At 41.9% G+C, this 22,478-nt stretch overlaps 1 protein-coding gene across 1 annotated transcript; it reads right to left on the bottom strand.

The window, feature by feature from the left end:
- Window position 1: 1 nt before the first annotated feature.
- On the bottom strand, window positions 2–552 carry LOC130029744 (tubulin-specific chaperone A). Its single transcript, XM_056120777.1, has one exon. The coding sequence runs from the start codon at window positions 511–513 to the stop codon at window positions 259–261; it is 255 nt and encodes an 84-aa protein (XP_055976752.1). The 5' UTR covers window positions 514–552; the 3' UTR covers window positions 2–258.
- Between the last annotated feature and the right edge of the window lie 21,926 nt (window positions 553–22,478).

Genomic DNA, 22,478 nt, shown 5'->3' on the forward strand with positions numbered 1-22,478 from the left:
ATTTTTTTTTTTTAACTTTAGGAAGTTGCACTTTATTCAGAAGCTAATCAAAGTTTTGGTTTTACTTAAAAAAAAATCCTGTTTTTAACTCAATCCAGTTATGAGGCAAAGTATCTAAATTTCAAATAGATTTTACTTCTGTCAGAAATATCGATAATTAGATTCTCATCCTACTTGAACACAGAGCAGTGGTCAAAATAACGAATTATGGAATGGATTCTAGGATAAAATCACAAAAACATCCTGTACAGAAAGTCTTCATGCTTCTAATTTCACTGAATCTAGTACTGATCGTGCTTCTTTATATTCCTCGGCTTCTTCCAAGTCTTTTTCACTCTCTAGTATCTGCAGAAGGTCAGTATGTGCAGCTTCCAACCTGCGCTGGCAGTCTGGAATCATCATGAGGGACTCTTGCAGGATCTCAGCCTGTTTCTTAATGGCATAATTTTCACCATCTTCTGCTTTCATCTTTTCTATCTTTTCTTCTTGTTGTTTGGCTTCTTTTTCATACATCACTTTTTCTTTGACCAAGAGTCTTGAAGGAAGACATCAAAAGCAATACAATACTGGTGGGAGATTTCAACACCACTTTATCACCTCTTGATAGATAGCAAGGACATACTCTATCGCTTCACCACGCCGGTCTTGATCTTGATCTGCCTCACGCGGGGATCGGTCATGGTCCCGGGAGCGCCGCGGGAAGGCGGGGCGGAGAGCCGAGAAGCCGACCGGAGAGCAGAAACCCCATTTTTAAAGTAGGACTTATCTTAAGAATAGTTTCTCTGAATGTGTGTTTGAATTTCTGAATTAAAATAATTGCTGTAAGTGAATTTAAAGTAACTGGAAATTTTATTCCCCCCCGACAATTTGCTGTACCTAAATTTAATCACCACTAGGTTGTGCTAAAACAGTATGAAGTTTTTATGAAGTTAATTGGTAGTTATTTCTCGATCAGTAATAAGTATTTCCCCTCCTCATATCTGCTGTTTCATCCTTCTCTATAGTACAGCACCAAATTCTTAAACAGATGTGAAAATGTAATAAGAACAGTCTCTGTGTTTTGAAATTTTAAAGTAACTATTTTTTTAATGAATCTTTGGGAAGAATTAGAAAATGAGCATTTTTTTTTACTTTGAGATTGTAAAACTTACCAGATAGAAAAAGCATACAAAGCTAATATCACCAGTTTCTCACATTGTTCATAATAAAGTATTTTTGATAATATGTTGATTGTATTTAATGAAAAATATTAGAACATTCATTTTCTAAATCACTTTCTGCTACAGTTAGGAAATACTAAGAATGCATTTTACTGCATAAGGAACGCAGTAGAAATTGGTGCTAAGCAAGAATTTTAAATAAAATAAACGTTTTCATGATTGTAGCGCCATTTGAAGCACCTTACGTGTAATGGTTTCTGATTTATATATGTGATATTTGAGAAATATTCGAATTTATTCTTTTTTAACCTGTTTTATTTAAAAATGCATCCAGTGTTTTCATTTTCCGTTCCAGTAAGTTGTCATTAAGATACGGGGAAAACAAAGGAGTACATAGTTTTGAGGGGGGGGGAAACGGGGGAAAAGTTTAATTGGTTATATCCATCTTTTAGACTTTATTAATTTAAATAAATGCTTTTTTAAACCAAAGTTAAAGACATTTTGTTCACTGAACAATGAATATAACTAAATAATACAAAGATCTTTATTTGCTTATTTAGAATTTGTCAAAGCTTTGTTGCCATTCTTCTACTTATTTGGGATTTCATATCCTTGGTTACCAGTCAGAACATGTCTTGGATAGTTATATAACCAAGATGAACAGGGATTTTACTGTGGCAGATACTCGGATGATGCCAATAGTTTTTCCAAGCTGGAATAATTGGCTAATTATTAGATGGACGTAGTAGAGATTGTTTATGAAATTTTCCTTAATTTTGACATTAATAACATGAATTTATATAAGCTTTGTATCAAATATTAGTTAGACCTAAACATCTCTCTAAGATGGGAACCCAAGCTGACCTCTCACCTTCAGTTACTATTTTTGTCTTGTGCAATTGGCACCTGATGCCTATTTGGATGGTGGCGGTTGTTACAACACTCAGCTAGTGTTGTTATTGACTGTGTGGTAATGGATTTCAGAGGAAGTCTGAAATGACAATTTTAATGACATTTTAATGACAGTGAAAAATGGGTTTTGGTTCCATTTGTTGTTATGTGGTATGTATAAAGAAAAGGCATATAAACAAAATAATTACTTGCTGTTTCTCTGTTAAAATGATAATAAAAGAGGTATCTTAAATGCCTTTTAAAAAGCAAAACTATTAAATAGCAACACTTGTAAACAAATGGTATCAGTAAAGCCATAACTTTTAAATATTTTTGGAAGATTGGTAGTAGGTGGAATTCAGCAGATCACTGGTCCCAATGAGAGCAAACCATAAAAAGTAAGTAAAGTAGAAACTAGTAGAATGAAGTAGAAATGTAGAACTTATGAGCAGTGGGTGCTAGTAACAGATTGAACCTCTGAGGTAGGTGAAGAGACATCTTGGATGAGACAGGAGAGTAACAAGTTTACATAAAAAGACTGAGGGAATCTCTTTCTCCTCAGTTATTTTGCCTGAACTGAGAAAAGTGGAGTAGCTGAACTGGGTTCTCAGCCTTTCTTAAATGGAATCAACCTTGGATCTCTTAAACAGGAGGATACCTACGTAGGTCAGAATCTCGTGGTTTTAAGGGGCTGCTGGTGCTTTTAAAAGTTCACTCGGTGAAATAATGTGCAACTAAGGTTGACAATCACTTGGGAGAACTGTAGCTCAAGGCCCAATCTGATACTGGGAGATAGCACTTAGTGAGTGAGTTATAGATAGGATGCTCATTAGGTTTGTTTTAAAAGTTGGGAATATTAGTTGAACAACTGGCATCCTGGGACACATGGTTAACTTTAAAGGTTATTCCTTTAGTTACTCCTTTCCTTTTGTGTAGCAGAAGACAAAAAGAGCAAAGTTCCATAAGGAATCTCTTCTGTTTACTGCTAGGCCTTGCATACAGAAATATACTGTGATATTACTAGCACCTAATATCTTAAGTACTATTTCCAGTAAGTTGTGGTTAGCCTCTGAAGATAACACTTCTGTGTCTAATCTTCATTTTAAATCTGTTGAACACAGACTTCATACTGTTGGAAGGATAAATTCAAGTTGACTGGACGGATTCGATATGTAGCCAGTGCTTTATAAGAGTATTACATAGATGGCCTCATCTTTAGGACACATGGCAAAGCCTGGCAAGCTCCCCGTGACGTATTCGATACGCCAAACACAGTAACAACAAGTCTCACAATGGAGACATTACTGGACCCGCTCGAGCAAATCGATGAACAACGGGAGGACAGTGCAGTGCAGTGCTTTAGGATGAGGCCATATGTTAGGGTATAAAAAAAGAAATGGCATGTAAAGCACTTGCCTTGCTCTGGCCAATCCAGAAATACCTACAGAGCTAGAAGTGAGCTCTGAGCACCACTGGGCTTGGCCTCAGAAAGATTGAAATCACAGGAAATAATTACAAGTTTTTAAAAACTATTATTTTTTCACGAGAAAAAAGCAATTTGGGAAATACAGGTGAAATTTAAACAAGTTTCTAGGTAATATGTTAAGTACCAAATAGAAAATGTGGATGGAAAGAATATACCAACGCATAATGCCATGCACCACAGCAATGCTCTGGGGATGTGTTTCAAGGAATGGACAGCGGCCTGAAGTACGAAATGTCACCAATCAGTCTCATCTCATTTGAGGCAACTGATTGAAGTACTGTTAATGCTAGGGTTTCAAGTATAGAATGTTCCAACACCTCATCTTTCCAACAATCATATCCTCCACCTAGTTTTTCATCTGAAGACAATGGAAAATGAAGCACAAACTAAGCCAAATGCAAGTGGATAAAGAATTAGAGCAGAAACATAAAAACAGATAATAGAAAATCTAGAAAAAATTAGTAAACCTGAGTTCATTATTTGATCAGACCGTGGTCCCCTTCAAATTTTGTTTGCTTCCTGTGGCTTTCCTGTTGGTGGTCTAGTAAGTAGTAGTTTGCCCTGGCTCCCCATTGACATGTCTTTTTTGTTGTTGTTGCTTTATGGGTCACACCTGGCGATGCACTCAGGGATCACGCCTGGCGGTGCTCAGGGGACCATATGGGACGCTAGGAATCGAACCCGGGTCGGCCGTGTGGAAGGCAGCTGCCCTCCCTGGGGTGCTATCGCTCCAGCCCCTCCCCATTGACATGATTATTATCTGTGACCCCTTGAAATAACCTTGTGGACCACAGGGACTGTCGGGGACCATCTGGACCCGGTTGAGAAATATACTGTTCTAGAAGTTTAAGATAAGGCCTAGCCTTTTCTGCATATCTATGAAATGAATGTTGTGTACCCAGAAGAAATCTACATTTTGTCTCCATTTACCGTCTGATCATGGTAAACTATTTTCTAGTTTTACCTTAGTTATGATATCCATGAATTGATGTGTACACCTGTTACTGATAACTAAACTGTGACAGTAAAAGATCTGTGCAAATGGAGCCAGAGTGATAGTATAGTGGGTAGGGCGTTTGCCTTGCACGCAGCCGACCTGGGTTCAATTTCCAACATCCCATACGGTCCCCCAAGCATCGCCAGGAGTAATTTCTGAGTGCAGAGCCAGGAGTAAACCCTGAGCGTCGCTGGGTGTGACCCAAAAAGAAAAAAAAATTTGTGCATTTAAGGAATCAGTTTAAACTTAGAGTGTATAGATACCTGTGGAATAAGAGATTCAGTTAATGTCAGGAAGCTCAAAAGATACGCAGATCGGACATGCTGAGGTTGACCAGTGATGGAGGTAAAGGTGAAGGTAAAGGCCCTCCCGTTGATCATCGATTTGCTCGAGCGGGCCCAGTAACGTCTCCATTGGAGACTTTGTTGTTACTGTGTCTGGCATATCGAATACGTCACGGGGAGCTTGTCAAGCTCTTCCGTGCGGGCGAGATACTCTCGGTAGCTTGCCGGGCTCTCCGAGAGGGGCGGAGGAATCGAACTCGGGTCGGCCATGTTGGCTGCGTGCAAGGCAAACGCCTTACCGCTGTGCTATCACTCCAGCCCCCAGTGATGGAGAAGAGCTTGTATTTGGTTTATACTTTAAAATTAATGCATAAGAACATTTTATATGATAGACTTGTGGGTGGTTATTAGAAGACATAGCCTCTCTTTAGATTTAGAATAGATCTTAGTGTGTGGTTGGAGATTGGTATTATTTGCCAGGAGTAGAGGCAGAGATCTCTAGTCATTTCTGATCATTTTCTAAATCAGTGGTTCCCTAGACAAAAAAAAAAAAAAAACGACAGTTTTACTTTGGCGGTGGGGGAAACATTAGACTGTCAATTCAAAAACAAGCTCTGTTTTCTATTGTAGTAAAATTGTCACATTGTTTCAGTAAATGTTGATTAAAAGAAAGGTGGTAGACAAAACTGAAGACTTTCAAAGAGATTTAAGTCAGTCATCCACAAAACATTTAAAAGTATTCTGGGATTTCTATGAGGGTAGTTTGACAAAAGATTTTAAATTTAAAATACTTGGAGCGATAGCACAGCGGATAGGGCGTTTGCCTTGCACGCGGCTGACCCAGGTTCGATTCCCAGCATCCCATATGGTCCCCCGAGCACCGCCAGGTGTAATTCCTGAGTGAAGACCCAGGAGTAACCCCTGTGCATCGCCAGGTGTGACCCAAAAAGCAAAAAAAAAAAAAAAGCCCCTTCTGTTTCATAGAGATTAATTCAGTATCGTGAGACCAAACTAGCAGGTTATAAAATTAAAATAATTGAGGCATACTCAGTGTAGTCATTTGGTGAACTCACTCCAGTCATACAGGATCTCCTGTGTGAAGACAGGATTATCTGAAGCTAAGTACTCTTCCTTAGAAGAGTATATTAGAATACCAGACCTAGAAAGAGAAGTAAATTTAAGAGAAAGTGAACTTAGGAGGGTAGAGCAACAGTATAGCAGGTAGGGCATTTTTCCTTGCACATGGCCAACCTGGGTTTGATCCCCAGCACCCTATAAGGTCTCCCTAGCCCTGCAGGGAATGATCCCTGAGCACAGCCAGGTGTCACCCCAAAATGAAAGTGAAAATGATTCCATAAATATTAGGTGTGCAGGTGTTGTGTCAGAACATGTATGGCATCATTTTGCTGTAAGATCACCTCCTTACCAGCCACACGTGCTAGGTGAAAAGGAAGCTCAGATAGAGAAGAGAGCACCAAATAAAGGGTGTTGTGAGGACCCTCCCAGGGTGGGAGAAGCATGCTAAAAGTAGTCTATAGAACCAAACATGATTGCCACTCAAAGCCTCTCTTGCAAAACACAGTACCCAAAAGAAGAGAGAGAGAACAAGGGGGAATACCCTGCCACAGAGGCAGGGTGGGACGGGGGGGGGGGGGGATAGGGGGTGGGGGGATGCTGGGACCTGTGGTGGTGGATGATGGGCACTGGTGTAGGGATGGGTACTTGATCATTGTATAACTGAAACCCAAGCACAAAATTTGTAAGTCTATAACTGTACCTCATGGTTTTCACTAATAAAAAAAAAAGATCACCTCCTTAAAGTGAAAATGCTGTATAATGGTATACGTGTTTGTGTAATTGCCAATTACCCACTTGCAAAAAAATGTGCAATACACTTTCATTAATGACTGCTCATTTCTTGCAAGGATGAACATAATTTGTTTAGTTTGGCTATGAAATTGAAATTCTCTAGACTGTTTTGCTCTCAGAGCTATATGACTAAACTATAAAACATGGAGGATTTGACAGTCTTGGGAGGATCCTTGTGGTTGACTTATTGTTGTCGTTATAACAATGCACTACAAACTCTTTTCTAAATGTTTCCCCATGAATTATCTGGCTTTTGTGGGTAGACCTCACCTCTAGTCTTTGGGGAATACTTTCTGTGAACCCAGCTGAATGACAAATTCCAAAGCTTTGAAGCACATCAGCAGACCAGGGCCCCCTGAGGACTGATTATACTCTGCCCTGAACCCCCAGTTTCAAGCTTGTTGTTTTCTTCAGCCTTTCATCCTTCCGTCCTGAAGATGAGCCTGTTCCTTCCCCAGTGGGAAAGCAAACAGTGGAGTGCAAAGAGTGTGATTCTTCTCCCCCTCTGAGAGAGAGAATGCTCTGATCTCTGCTGTGACTTGTTTGCAAATACTTTTCCTTTCATGCCAGACCATGAAGAGGGGCAGTGGGGCAGCTCTGTCTGACACCTGGAAGCTGAAGGTTTTTCTATAAAAGTAATGTTTGTTGTTCTTTTTTTTTTTCCTGAACATCTCAAATCTGTTGTATTTAAGTACTGCTTTGGCCTCAAAAGCAGATGGTTTTATACCATTTGTCCAAGAGTTAACAGATATGTATAGGTTCTCTGTGGAAAACAGGTAATTCCAACTTATGCTAGTGGGTTCCCTGTGGGTGATTTATGTGAAACAGAGGAAAGAGACGGCCACTTTCTCCCAATCCATCTCTGCCACCCAGGGCTAGCTGGGAAGGCTAGCATTAAGTCTTCAGTGATCCCCTGCATGGCACAGGCCTTGAGTCCCACCAGCCCCACTAGGTAACTGTCAAGCCACACCTGACGTCCACTTGTTCTGTGCGGCACGGAAGATAATCCCCACCACCCAATTTCTCCGGGAGCCGTGGACGCTGGCTGGAGTGAGGAATTGCTCTTTGCAAGAAAGGAAAACCAGTCCTAGGCTTAGTCAGGTTTTTTGGGATCCATGCTTTCTCACAGAAAAGAAATTCAGGAGCAGATGAGCAATGAAGTGAAAACATTTTACTTGGAGTGTTTTTAAGAAAGGAGTAGGGGGAAAGAGTAACATTATCAAGAGGGAATGGCGGCTTCTCCAAAAGCAGAAGAGCCCCCGTACACATCACAGTATGAAAGTACACATCTCAAGAGGGTCCAGCTGTATCCCCCTATTTAAAATTTTACATTTTCCTAGAGCTAAAGGTCGCGAACCTCATACTCCATGAGATGCGGGCAACGTGCTCACAAATATAATGGCGTATTCCTCAGTGATTTCCTTGACTTCTCTCGCCTGGATGCAATCAGGAAACAGACGAGATGCTCTGGTTCAAGAAATTCCGCCAAATTCCTGTGACTAAGTTTGTTGTGTGTAGCGGGGCACAGCCAGCAGTGCTAAGGGCTTACCCCTGGTCCTGCACAGGAATCACTCCTGGAGGCACGCGGGATCTGGGGTGGTGAGGTCTGAACACTGGTCAGCTGAAGGCAAGTGGCCAGGAAAGCATGTTTCAAGCAGGAGTTGAGGGTAGAGGAAAGGAAAGAAAGGAACATGCTTGTTATAGTGAACAAATAGCTTTTTTTTTTTAGAAAAAAAAACTTTACAATAGTTTATAACATTCAATATTCCAACACCGATCCCACCATTACACTTTCCCACCACCATTATTTCAAAATTTTCCACCACCACCCAAGCCTGTCCCCAAAGCAGGTCCTAAATTATTTTGTACTGCTATAAATGATCCACCAAAAATGATCCAAAAAAGCTTCCTTAGGGGAAAAGTATGTGAAGTTTGTTGGAGCATCCTGGAGCCGTTACGTATAAGAGATTACTAACATGTTAACAGGTCGAGCCTTTTGTGCTCATATATGTATACACATATGTATGAACTGTATTTTTAATTTATTTTTTAATTGAATTAGTGAGACGTGCAGTTACAAGGTTGCTCATGGTTGGGTGTCAGTCATAGAATGTTCCAGCACCCGTCCCTTTACCAGTGTACATTTCCCACCACCAATGTCCCAGTTTCCCTCCTACCCCACTTCAACCCCTGCCTCGATGGCAGGCACTTTCTCTCTCTCTCTCTCTCTCTCTCTCTCTCTCTCTCTCTCTCTCTCTCTCTCCCCTTTGGGGTATTATGTTTGCAATACAGATACTGAAAGTTTATTACCAGGTATGTCCCTTGACCTACTTTCAACACTCAGTTCCTGTCCAAAGTAATAATTGCCAGCTATTATTGTCATAATGGTTCCTTCTCTATCCTAACTGCCCTTCATTCCCCACATGCTTGTGGCAAGCTTTCAACCATTGATCAGACCTCCTGGTCCCTGTCTCATAGTACTTTTGGTTGATGTTTTCCTGATAATAAATGAAAGTGAACATTTTTAACATGTATATATTTGAATCGAGATCGGTTTCCTTCTGCTTTACATCCCATCCAATGTGGTGTGCTACTCTTGGTACACCAGTGGCATAGAGTATGAGATTTGTGACCTTGAGCTCCAGGAAAACAAAAATTGTAAATAGGGTGATACGCTGGAGTTAAATGTTTAACTGGATGGTGACTTTGGGATCCCAATGCATTTCTGCAACTTGTTGCTCTTCTCCGAGATTTGTGAGTCTCTGGGCCATAGCCATCACTGAGCTTCTATGGCGCCAGAGGCAGTTCATGGGCATGCCTGCCAGATTCCCAAAAGAACAGGGAGATGGGAGGTTGCCCATCATGAAAGCCTGGAGATTTCGTTCACCAAACCCGCATGCCTGGTTTTTCAGCAGATTCATTATCATGCTGATGTAAAAAACTAAACAGGAAGGTTGTGTGTTCACGGGCTCTCTAGGCGGCTCTGTCTCGCCGCCTGCGTTCGGTGCCCTAGAACCGCTGTGTGTTGCCTGGATCCAGATGGCTGTTGGCCGAGAGCAGATGAAGGAAGAAGAAAGAGCCAGGCTGGTTGGTCTTAGTTGCAGCTTATTCCAATCCTCTCTTCATTCACTCCTGTCTCTTCGCTACCTTCTCTCTCCCCGAGTCCTCCAACTCCCCGCAGTCTGGACTGACACTGCACCCAGTCAGTTAGCAAAATCAACATAAGAAAGCCCTTCCTGAGGGCCCACCTAAAAGGTATTCTAAAGCCCTTCCTGACTGCCCAAAGGCTAAATACCTCCTAAGTTGTTTTTCTCTTTTCCTCAGTCCAATAACTATCAACATACCAATACTAGTTATTTTTGTATGGACACAGTAAGAGATAACATTGAGACTTGTCCTCTCCTGGGAACATCTTGCCACAGACTCAGGCGACAAGTGTGCACGCCAGATTAATCTTTCCTAACCCTAGCAGGGTCCAAATCTAGTTATTACTTTTTGGATCATGACAGCATTTGTCCATGACCAAGCTCTTAACTTATAGTTAAGCATTATGGCGCTTTGGCCAGGCCCATCTCGATGCCAGGGTAGCACATAGTTTACTGTTTGCCCTGTTTTCATCCAGTCCCTTGTTGGGACCCTGCTTGTGGGGGTGCTAGGAAGGGCAGCTGAGGCTTAGGTGAGAGAACAGATGCCCAGGGGGGAAAATATCATTTAAAGTCAAATGACTCCCAAGTTACAAAAGTATAGCATTTACTACTGTCTTCTTGTGTCCATACAAAAAGGACATTGCTCTGAATAAACTATGCAAAGGATTTAGGGAGAAGAGAAAAACAATATTTACAAGTCAACAGAGCACAAAGAAGTTACAAATAAGCAGAGAAATGGGAGCACTGTGATGGGAGTAACCCAATAAACCTAAACTACCTGAAGCTATGCAGGAAGGACAAAACAGTGTTATCCTATATGCTGAGGCTCCTCCCTAGCCAGTGGTGATGGGCCCTGAGCCTGGCAACAATTGGGCTCTGGAGGTATTCAGCTGTGAAGGCTTTGTCAGGGCCAGTGGTGGGCTCACCTACCGCACTCCAGGGCGTCCCAGAGGAGACTCAGCCTGGCGTGGTATCTGGAGGCATTGCTGCAGCCTGTAGCTCTCTTCCCTTCGGAGATTTATTTGTGATTCTGAGCAAAGAGCTCTTCATTCATGGATCTTGCTACTTTAACCATGCTTCTGGGACGTGATTTTGATCGTAAATAAAAGCTGTGTATTTAATTTTAAACATAGTATCCATTCTTGGCTGTTCTCAGCAATATTTAATCCAGAACTTTTTTTTCTGCTGCCATACTCATTCCTACTACATACAAAATTCTGAAAAATCTGTGATGTCAACTGTGATGTCCACTCGGTCACCAACTGTGCTGGGCATATGGTAACAGGGGAGTGGGTTACAAACCAAGAGAAGTCAAACTAACAACGTGGACTGTGAATGGAACTTATTAGAAGTCTTCTCTTTGAGGGGCTGGAGCAATAGCACAGTGTGTAGGGTGTTTGCCTTGTACGCAGCCGACCCGGGTTCGATTCCCAGCATCCCATATGGTCCCGGGAGCACCACCAGGAGTAATTCCTGAGTGCAGAACCAGGAGTAACCCCTGTGCAATTCCAGGTGTGACCCAAAAAGCAAAAAAAAAAAAAAAAAAGTCTTCTCTTTGATCCACCGTTTGTATGAGTGACTTAGTTGGTTATCTACTTTCCTTCCTGATTATTGCATGAACCATGCTGAATACTTAAAACTTCAATCTGTTCTGATTACAGAGGAGAAGCAGCCTGTGCCCAAAGATCTGGGTCAGTTAAGCCCTTGCAAATTTGACTTTTGTAAGCCACTTGGTCAAATCCTTTGAAAGTTGTCAATTTTTGTGCCTTGTTTGTTGTATTTTCCCCAGGTCTTGTGAAGTTCCTACGTCCTCAGCTTTTAATCCAGAAAACTAAAGCTAAATTTTTATTATCATGCTATTTTAGCATTTTTTGTTTGGGGTCTGTGCCTAGCAGTGTTCAGGACTGTGCTGGAGAACCACATCGTGCATAGATGTAGATAGAACCTAGGCTTCCCAACTGCAAACAAGCACGTAAGGACCTTTCTCTCCCCCCTTGTCAACAATCCCTGAAAGTAGTTTGTTCTACAAACATCAGAGGGCAGCATTTGATAGGGAATAGAAGAAAAGGTTGCGGGTAGTGGTGGGAGGAACCTGTATCAAACCGCCTGAATTGCGGGTTATCCTCCAACCCCCCCAAACCTCCTGAAGCTTCAAGTCAGGAAATTCTCACCTGTGACCCTTCTTCCTCCAGGGGCACAGTAAGGTTCAGGGTGGATTAACTCTCAGCTTCTCTTCCCCCTCCTTTTTGAACGCCTGTGAGTACCTCCGAGGCAGTAAAATGGAAACCTCATTTTACTGATTCTTTGATAGTTAAGTTTCCAGATGTTATTTCACTTGTGCCAGTGAGATGCTCATATGGGATATGTGGAAAACAGGACTGTGCATGGAGGAGGGTTGTTGCTGTTTGTTTCCTGCAGGCGGGCATGGGTGTAGCACTTGGGCTTTCTGTAGCAGCGTCTCAGTAGCATGGCAAAACCCAGTCCTCAGCTCCACAGGCATCAAGGCACAGGGCGCTAGGGCATGCAGTTTCCACTGATGTCAGTGTAGCAGGAGCAGCACGCCTTTGCCGTGGAGGCAGGGACAGTGACTTCTGGATTGCTGTTTCAGCGATAAATCTCTGGATTTATATTTATTCGGAGATTTCCAAATAACTCTTCAGGGACAGTTTCCTGATTCTCTACATTCTGGAGGATGTGACTTGTTCTTGGCAAGCCAACTGCTTGACCCAGCCTCAATTTGCTTCTTTGGCCCTTTTACACCTAATTTTACACATGTCAGTTCTTTGCATTTCCTAAATCCCTTCCTGCTAAAAATAGCTAAGGTGGTTTCCGGTTTCTAAAACTGATCTCAGAATACCAGCCTGGCTGAAGATAAAGTATAGCAGCCCGAGTATGGTGCCATGATCCATCTAGCTCTAATCTTTGTAGCCATCAGGGGCACTGAAAACAAGAAAGAAAAAGAAAAACACCATGTAACCCCAGGATGACATTTTTATTCTCAAGGACAGTGCCTAGCTTGTAAAGTTTAAGTAACTGTGACCCCACTGCTGCGAATAACAGCTCTGAAAGGGTGATCCCTCAGACTCCATGCTGGCAATTCAGCTCACATCCATAATTCATTCAATGAGCATTTATCTAACGTGACTGTGCGGCATTTAGAAAGACTGATTAGGAACTAATCACACTTAACGTTAGTGTCTCCTTGCATCCTTGGTCCCTCAGAGACTACTACTGCCTGATGGATTCTGATAGCAGGTTGCCTGCCGGCTTTCGCAGCTCTTCACAGTTCCTGGCGAAGAGCAGAGGATGCACGGCTACCGTGCGTGTTGTCTGCTACAATTCACACACATGAGAAATACCTAAGCCCATTTTGACATTATTGAGTGAGCTTAAAAAGATACATGCTAGCTTCTCGGTAGTTGAAGTTCAACTATTTCAAGAGTAACTTGAAATAGTTTGTGTGAACCCCCAGTGTACTAATGAACCTCTGGAGAGTGACCTCAAGTTACTCCAACTTGTAAACTGAAAACAGCCTCTAGTGATAATGATAAATCACGAATGTCCATGTTTTTATAAAAGACGCTTGACTGCTAGTTCAACCAACGCCTATAAAATCAGTCTAGAATTTGATTTTCAGGGAGTCACAGACTAAACTTCATTTCCCATGACCAGCATTCTATAGCAATCACTAATTCTTAACAGCTGTAGGCTGAAGATTGCTAGAGGAATTGGAAAAGAAGCCAGAGATTTCCAAATAGTCAATAGCTCTTGAAAATTCTTTATTAGCTAGGGGAGATTATTCAAACAGAAGAAGCATACATTTTGCATGTGGGAGCCTCAGGGTTGAGTTCTGGCACTGTGTTTCCCTGGATGCCAGCCAGGAGAAGCCCCTTACACGGCTAGGTGTGACTCAAAAATCAAACCAAACGAGCAAACAAAAAAAGTCATCATTAAAGTGTCGAGTAAAAAAGCAGTTGTACCACTCTTAGCTATAGAAATCGTTTTCTTTTCTTCTACCCTGAGATTTCTTTCCCAATAGGAAGCAAATACCCTCCTCCCTTACCTACTGTATTCAATTTCTGAAGACTGGAACCAGATTCCATTTTTCCATCAAACCAAAAACTTCAAAAGACAGCTCATGATCTGGAGCCGGAGCATTAGTACAGCAGGTAGGGCATTTGCCTTCATGCGACCAACCCAGGTTCTATCTCTGGCATCCCTTATGGTCTTCCGAGCACTGCCAGGGGTAATTCCTGAGTGCAGAGCCAGGAGTAACCCCTGAGCATTGCCAAGTGTGATCCAAAAAACTCATGTTCTGAGAACAATGCAGAAATGACTTACATCAGCAAAAAAAGGTAAGCAATTTTTAGTTATTGATTTGAGTAATGTTGGCTGTTTTCCCATATTTGATTTTTTACCTTTTGGGCCACATCTGGTAGTGATCAGGGCTTGCTTTTGACTGCACTCAGTGCTCACTCCTGATGGAGCTTGGGGATCATTTTGGCTGACAGGCTGAACAGAGGCCAGCCATATGCAAGACAAGCACCCTACTTGCTGTACTATCTCTCTGGCCCCAAGGTAAGCAATTTTTAAAGGAATAATGATGAAGCTACTTGACTCAAAAGCATAAATTATACTTTTAAAGAGGCTAAATTTATTTCTCTGGGTGCACAACTTCCTAAAGAACTATGCTCTGGGGGTTATGGTGCTGCCAGCAGGTCAACCTGGACCTCTGGGATGAGAGCATCAGCAGCCTGATGGCGCCTTCAGACTTCCAGATACTCCAAAACTGCTGCTGTGCTTTTGGCCAGACCCCAACAACTTGGGACAAAGTTTACCAAGAAATGAAATGGCCAAAAGTTAGGCATGTGGAAGACACACCCACAAACCACCTCTGGCTCAGCTATATAAACTCATTTATTGGCCTTAGTTTAGAGACCCATTAATCTCAAATGAGATCAAAAGACGCAGTTAGGGCTGGTAGCTCGGAGGTAGGCGGGAACCTGTGAGTGAGAGCTCCAGGCTCGCTTGGATCAGGACTGGGCCGCCTTCTCCCCCCAGGTCCCCAGTTTTCCAGTAGCTTGGCAGTCACACTCACAAACTGCTCCAGCACCATGTAATCTCATCAACAGCCAAGACCCAGAGACTATAAACTAAAGCTCTGAGAAGACCTTAGAATTTTCTGGACATTATATTCTATCCATAACAAGCAATACAAAATAAATCATCTAGCATTGTCTTTTTGGCAGGTTTGAGTGGTAGTGAGACTGGTGTCGAAATATAGAATGTAATCAAAGTAGAGAGAGAGTATGGGGGAAATTGTCTGGCATACAGGCAGGGGAAGGATTGGAAGGGGGATGGGGAGGGCGGAATACTGGGGATTTTGGTGGAAAATGTGCACAGTTGAAGGGATGGGTGTTTGATGATTTATGACCGAGGCTCAAACATGAATGCTTTATAACTGTGTCTCACGGTGAATCAAAAAAGGTGGTGATGGGGGGGGTAGTGATTAAAAAAAATACCAAACTGTAGCTTGCTACCGGCAACCAGTTTTCTTATTTATTAGGATTCTTCTGTTTTTAACAACTAAACATCAACTACGAAGGACTGGAAGGGTATAGTGAGTAATGATCTAGTTTCCCTTAGTATGAATTCTGATACTTACTTCTTGTATTGAATTCTTCTTGTATTTACTTACTTCTTGTATATGAATTCTGATGCTTACTCATTATGTATTTTCACTCAAACTAATCTCCATTACTCTCTGTAAATCACTACACCCTTTATAAGACATTGTGAGGAAAAGAGGAAAACAACTTGAGAAGAGTTTGGCACACAGTAACAGTAGATTTTAACTATAATTTCATGTCTAGCTAGACCTGCCCAATGTTTCTCAAAAGAGCAATTGATGTTAATTAAATAACAGTCTCTGTTACCCCACTTCCTAGAGCCCAGCACATCACATTGTAGATATAATAAAGAAGGTTATTCCCCAGTGAACCCTTGTAATTTGCAGTGTCTGCCTTTACAATGTTCAACTCAGCTTATACTTGGTATCTGTGTGGGGGGGTGGGGCAGTAAGCAGAACCCGAGACAAACTGGTCGGCAAGGCAAGACGCTTATTGAAGGTAATAGTTCTGAAAGACGGAGGGGGAAAGAAGTGGGGTTTGTCAGGGAGAGCCTTCAGACTAGGCTGTGATTCTGACAGAGGAAGGGGAAGTGGGATTGGGAAGGAAGACGTCAGGCCCAGATGCAGATCCAACAACCCCTCAGCCAACCCAAAGAGGCGCTTGGAAGCCCAAGTTGCTTATTAGAGGGGAGTGCAGAACAGCATAGGTCCGAGTGACACTGCTGCGCTGACGTTGGTTGGAGGGTGTCTGGCAGAGTGTGGCTTCACGGGAAAGTTTCGGCAGATTGTGTAAACTTTAATAGCAGAGGCTGATAGCTACGTATGGGTTGATATGATTTTGCACACATAAGTGTTGAATAGGACATATATGGTGAATATATAACATGAACATATAATCAGTATGTGCATGTATATTAAGAAGTGAAAATGCTGGGTCCCAGAACATGTCTATTTAGTGTTAGTAGCTTTCCGAAGTGGTCTACCAAGTTCAGTGGTCACATTTAAACTGCAGCCTGAAGGATGAAAGGGAATGGCAGCTGCTCTGGCTTTGGATTCCTGTACTGACATTTCTGCTGCTCTCTCAAAGACGCGTTCTTTCTCAAAATGGCATGAGACAGAGCGCACCAGCATCTGCCTCTGTTGTGCTGTCATTAAAGGAGCCAGTAGAAAGAGGATCCACTGTCATTTCAGTCAGACCCAGGGAACCAAGGGGTGACCCCACTGTGTCACCCTGACACAGTAGGAGTTGGGTGATCACTACTGATTTAGCTTCCGGGATTCTCCTTCCCAGAGCTCCATCCCTCCACACCAGTCAGTCTGGAGTGGGGAGAAACAGAACTGAACTGCTAGTTTGGTATCAACCCTAAGAGATGTGTCAGAACCCAAACCTGGAAAAGGAGAGAGACTTTACATGTCAGTGGGAAAAAGACCAAGTAATGGACTTATAGTTGTGTCAAAAGAATTTAAATCATAATGGCAAATAAAAACCAAAAACCTCCACTGCTCCACAGTGGTATCTGTTTCAGATTCTTGGGCATCACTTTGTTTTGGGAGGTCTTGGTACTCTGGGCTTTGCCATTTGTGTGATCTGAAAGGAGAATCGTAGCTAAAATATGGACTTTCGGGCCGGAGTGATAGCATGGTGGGTAGGGTGTTTGCCTTTCACGCGGCCGACTTGGGTTCGATCCCCCCGGCATCACATATGGTCCCCCAAGCACCGCCAGGAGTAATTCCTGAGTGCAAAGCCAGGAGTAACCCCTGAGCATTGCTGGGTGTGACCCAAAAAAGAAAAATAAATAAATAAAATGAATTGGCTTCTAAAAAAAAATGGGCTTTCATCCTAGTATCAGATCACATTGATTTCAGACTGAATAAGGTCACAAGAGACAGTGAAGGCCATTGCTTATTGATCAAGGAATCTGTTCAACAGGAAGAACTTATAATACTAAATGTATGTGCACCTGGGGCTGGAGCAATAGCACAGTGGGTAAAGCGTTTGCCTTGCACATGACAGAGCAGGTTTGATTCTCAGCATCCCATATAATCCCCTGAGCACTGCCAGGGGTAATTCCTGAGAGCAGAGCCAGGAGTAACAGGAGTGTGTGGGTGTGATCTGGGTGTGATCCCCCCAGAAAAAAGGTAGGGGTAACCAAAGGAAAAAAATGTATATGCCCCTAATGAGGGACCAGCAAAGTACTTAAAACAACTACTGATAGACTTGGAGAAAGACATCGATAGCAACACAATACTAGTGGGAGAATTCAACACTGCTTTATCACCTCTTGATAGATCAACCAGACTCAGGTTTAGCAAGGACATACTTCATCTGAGGGAAAAGATGGAAGAAAGGGACTTAGGATATCTATACAGGACACTTCATCCTCAAAAAGCTGAGTACACATTCTTCTCAAGTGTGCATGGAACATTCTCCAAGATAGACCACATGCTGAGTCACAAAACATACCTCCATAAAATTAAGAAGATAGAGATTGTATCAACAATCTTCTCAGAGCACAATGCGCTGAAATTAGAAGTAAATCACATATACAAACAGAAAACTAAATCAGACACCTGGAAATTAAACAACTCACTATTGGACGAGTGGCTTAGAAAGGAAATCAAAGAGGAAATCAGAAGATTCCTGGAAACGAACAAAAATGAGGACACAAGTTACTAAAACTTACGGGACACAGCAAAAGCTGTGTTTAGAGGAAAGTTTATAGCTCTATAAGCATTATTCAGGAAGAAGGAGCAAGCCCACATAAGTAACCTAACCTCACAGCTTAAGAGCTTGGAGAATGACCAACAAAAGGAGCCCAATACGAACAGGAGGAAGGAAATAATAAAACTCAGAGCAGAGATTAACGAAATGGAAACCCAAAAAACAATCTGAAAGATCAATGAAACCAAGAGCTGGTTCTTCGAGAAAATAAACAAGATCGATAAGCCTCTAGCAAAATTCACAAAGAAAGGGAGAGAGAAAACCCTAATAAGTTGAAACAGAAATGAAAAGGGGGTCATTACAACAGAAACTACAGAAATTCAAAGGATCCTCAGGGAGTACTTTGAGAAGCTTTATGCCACGGAACACGGAAACCTTGAAGAAATGGATAAATTCCTAGATTTCTATAGGTTACCAAGGCTGAAACAAGAAGACCTGAATGCCTGAACAGACCTATCACCATCAAGGAAATTGAAGCGGTAATAAAATGTCTCCCCAAGCACAAAAGTCCTGGCCCACAGGAATTCACTAGTGAATTCTTCCAAATCTTTAAAGAGGACTTACTGCCAATCCTCTCTAAGCTTTTCCACGAAATTGAAATATCAAAAATACTCCCTAACAGTTTCTATTTAGCAAATATCACCCTGATACCAAAAGCAGACAGAGATACCACAAAGAAAGAGACTTACAGGCCGATATTCCTGATGAAAACAGATGCAAAGATCCTCAACAAACTATTAGCGAATAGAATCCAACAACTCATTAAAAAGATCATACACCATGACCAAGTGGGATTCATCCCGGGGATGCAAGGATGGTTTAACATTCACAAATCAATCAACATAATTCATCACATCAACAAAAGAAAAGATAAAAAGCCATATGATCATATCAGTAGATGCAGAGAAAGCATTCGACAAGATCTAGCACCCGTTTATGATGAAAACCCTAGCCAAAATGGGTATAGAGGGGACTATCCTCAATATAGTTAAAGCCATCTACCAAAAACCTACATCAAGCATCATCTTCAATGGGGAAAAACTGAGAGCCTTCCCTCTATGATCAGGGACGAGACAAGGATGCCCACTTTCTCCACTGCTGTTCAATATAGTACCGGAAGTACTTGCAATAGCGATTAGGCAATAAAAAGATATTAAGGGCATTCAGGTAGGAAAGGAAGAAATCAAACTCTCACTATTCACAGATGATATGATACTATACTTAGAGAACCCTAAAACTTCTACCAAGAAACTCTTAGAAACAATAGACTTGTATAGTAAAGTTGCAGGCTATAAAATCAATACCCAAAAGTCCATGGCTTTCCTATACACAAATAGTGAGAGAGACGAAAGTGACATGAAAAAACAATCCCATTCACGATTGTGCCCCAGAAAATCAAGAATGTAGGGATCAGGTTAACTAAGGAAGTAAAGGAACTGTACAAAGAAAACTACAAAACGCTACTTCAGGAAATAAAAGAGGACACGAGGAAATGGAAAAATATCCCCTGTTCATGGATAAGGAGAATTAACATTGTCAAAATGGCAATACTTTCCAAAGCACTGTACAAATTCAATGCAATCCCTATAATGGCACCCATGACATTCTTCAAAGAAATGGAACAAACACTCCTGAAATTCATATGGAAAAATAAGCCCCCATGAATAGCTAAAGCAATTCTTTGGAAAAAGAAAATGGGAGGAATCAACCTCCCTAACTTCAAACTCTACTACAAAGCAGTAATAATTAAAACAGCATGGTACTGTAACAAAGGCAGAGCTGCAGACCAATGGAACAGAGTTGAATATACTGACATCTCCCCCCAAACATATGATCATCTAATCTTTGATAAGGGGGCAAGAAACGTGGAGCAAGAAAACCTCTTTAACAAATTGTGCTGGCAAAACTGAATGGCTACATGCAAAAAAAAATGGGCTCAGATCTCTGCCTAACACCATGGACAAAAGTAAGATAAAAATGGATTAAAGACCTCAACATCAGACCGGAATCCATAAGATACATTGAATTCTTCCAAATCTTTAAAGAGGACTTACTGCCAATCTTTTTTTTTTATTAGTGAAACACCATGAGGTATAGTTGTAGATTTACAAATTTTTGTGCTTGGGTTTCAGTTATACAGTGATCTAATACCCATCCCTTCACCAGTGCCCATTCTCCACCACCACTGATCCCAGTACCCCTTGGACCCCCCACCCCCCCATCCCACCCTGCCTCTGTGGCAGGGCATTCCCCTTTTTTCTCTCTCTCCTTTTGGGTGCTGTTGTTTGCAAAAGAGGCATTGAGTGGCAATCATGTTCACTGCCAATCCTTTTAAAGTTTTTCCACGAAATTGAAATATCAAAACACTTCTGAACAGTTTCTATGAAGCAAATATCACCCTGATACCAAAAGCAGACAGAGATATCACAAAGAAAGAGAATTACAAACCAATATCCCTGATGAACACAGATGCAAAGATCTTCAATAAACAATTAGTAAATTCAGAAATCGATCAACATAGTCCATCATATCAACAAAAGAAAAGATAAAAACCATATGTTCATATCAATAGATGCAGAGAAAGTGTTTGACAAGATCCAGCACCCGTTTATGATGAAAACTCTGAGGAAAATGGGCATTGAAGGAACTTTCCTCAATATAGTCAAAGCCATCTACCACAGGCCCACAGAAATTATCATTCTCAATGGGGAAAAACTAAAAGCCTTCCCTCTAAGATCGGACACAAGACAAGGTTGCCCACTTTTGCCACTCTTATTCAATATAGGACTGGAAGTCCTGGCAATTGCAGTTAGGCAAGAGAAAGTTATCAAGGGAATACAGATAGGAAATGAAGAGGTCAAACTATCACTATTTGCAGACGATCTGATACTATACTTAGAAAACCCTAAAGACTCTACAGAAAAGCTCCTAGAAACAATAGGTTGGTTTAGTAAAGTGGCAGGCTACAAAATCAACACCCAAAAGTCTATGGCTTTCTTATATACAAATAACGAAACAGAAGAAATAAACATTAAAAAAATCCCGTTCCCAAAAGTACCCCAGAAAATCAAGTACCTCAGAATCAGCTTAACCAAAGAGGTGAAGGACCTATACAAGGAAAATTACAAAATACTACTTCAAGAAATAAAAGAGGACACTAGGAAATGGAGACATATCCCCTGCTCATGGATAGGAAGGATTAACATTATCAAAATGGCAATACTGCCCAAAGCACTCTACAAATTCAATGTGGTCCCTATAATGATACCCATGACATTTTTTAAAGAAATAGACAAAACACTCCTGAAATTTTATTTTTTATTTTATTCCCCACCACCAATATCCCCAGTATACCTGTCCTTTCCTTCACTCCCCCTGCCTTCATGGCAGACATTATTCCCCATACTTTCTTCTTTTGGGCATTATGATCTGCAATACAGACCCTGAGAGGTTATCATGTTTGGCCCTTTATCTACTTTCTGCACACTTCTCCTATCCCGACCGATTCCTCCAGCCATCTTTTTCTTAGTGATCCCTTCTCTATTCCAGCTGCCTTCTCCCCTTTGCTCATGAGGCAGGCTTCCAGCTACGTGGCTCTCTTTTCAACAGAAATAAAAGGAAGCAAAATACAAACCAGCCAACCAGAATTTGGTCATTGTACGCCATGTCTATAAAAGCTGTTGGGTGTGAAGGCTGCTGCTTTGTCTGGCATTAGCATGGATAAACAAAATCGGCGATATGGGTCATTTGGTGGGTGAAGAGACGACACAGTGGGCAGAGCACATCGCTAGTGTGTGTTTGGTTGGAGTTTGACTGCAGGCACTGCACGGAGCATTGAGCATCATTGAGAGCATCCCAGGAGGCCGCTTGTACCTCAGGGGTGGCCCGTGCTTGTTCCTAGCACCACATCTCATTCTTGCGTATTCCTAGCAGCATCTCATCCTTGGGTGCTTGAACTAAACTGTCTGCCACTTTGGCTGAGAACCACCAGTGTGGCCCCCAGACCTACTGAGTAGAGCTTGGGAGGCCTTTCAAACACCACCGCCAAAATAATGGATTTTTTTTTTTTTGCTTTTTGGGTCACACCCGGCAATGCACGGGGGTTACTCCTGGCTTTGCACTCAGGAATTACTCCTGGCGGTGCTCAGGGGACCATATGGGATGCTGGGAGTCGAACTCAGGTTGGCTGCGTGCAAGGCAAACGCCCTACCCGCTGTGCTATTGCTTCAGCTCCCAATAATGGATATTTTTGAAATTTATTTATTTATTTTGCTTTTGGGGGCACACCCGGCGA

This window comes from Sorex fumeus, unplaced genomic scaffold (genome assembly GCF_029834395.1).
Source record: "Sorex fumeus unplaced genomic scaffold, SorFum_2.1 ptg000043l, whole genome shotgun sequence".
Classification (NCBI taxonomy): domain Eukaryota; kingdom Metazoa; phylum Chordata; class Mammalia; order Eulipotyphla; family Soricidae; genus Sorex; species Sorex fumeus.

Excerpts from the sequence above, each read along its gene's own strand:
- LOC130029744 (XM_056120777.1), bottom strand. The coding sequence starts at position 513 with ATGTATGAAAAAGAAGCCAAACAACAAGAAGAAAAGATAGAAAAGATG.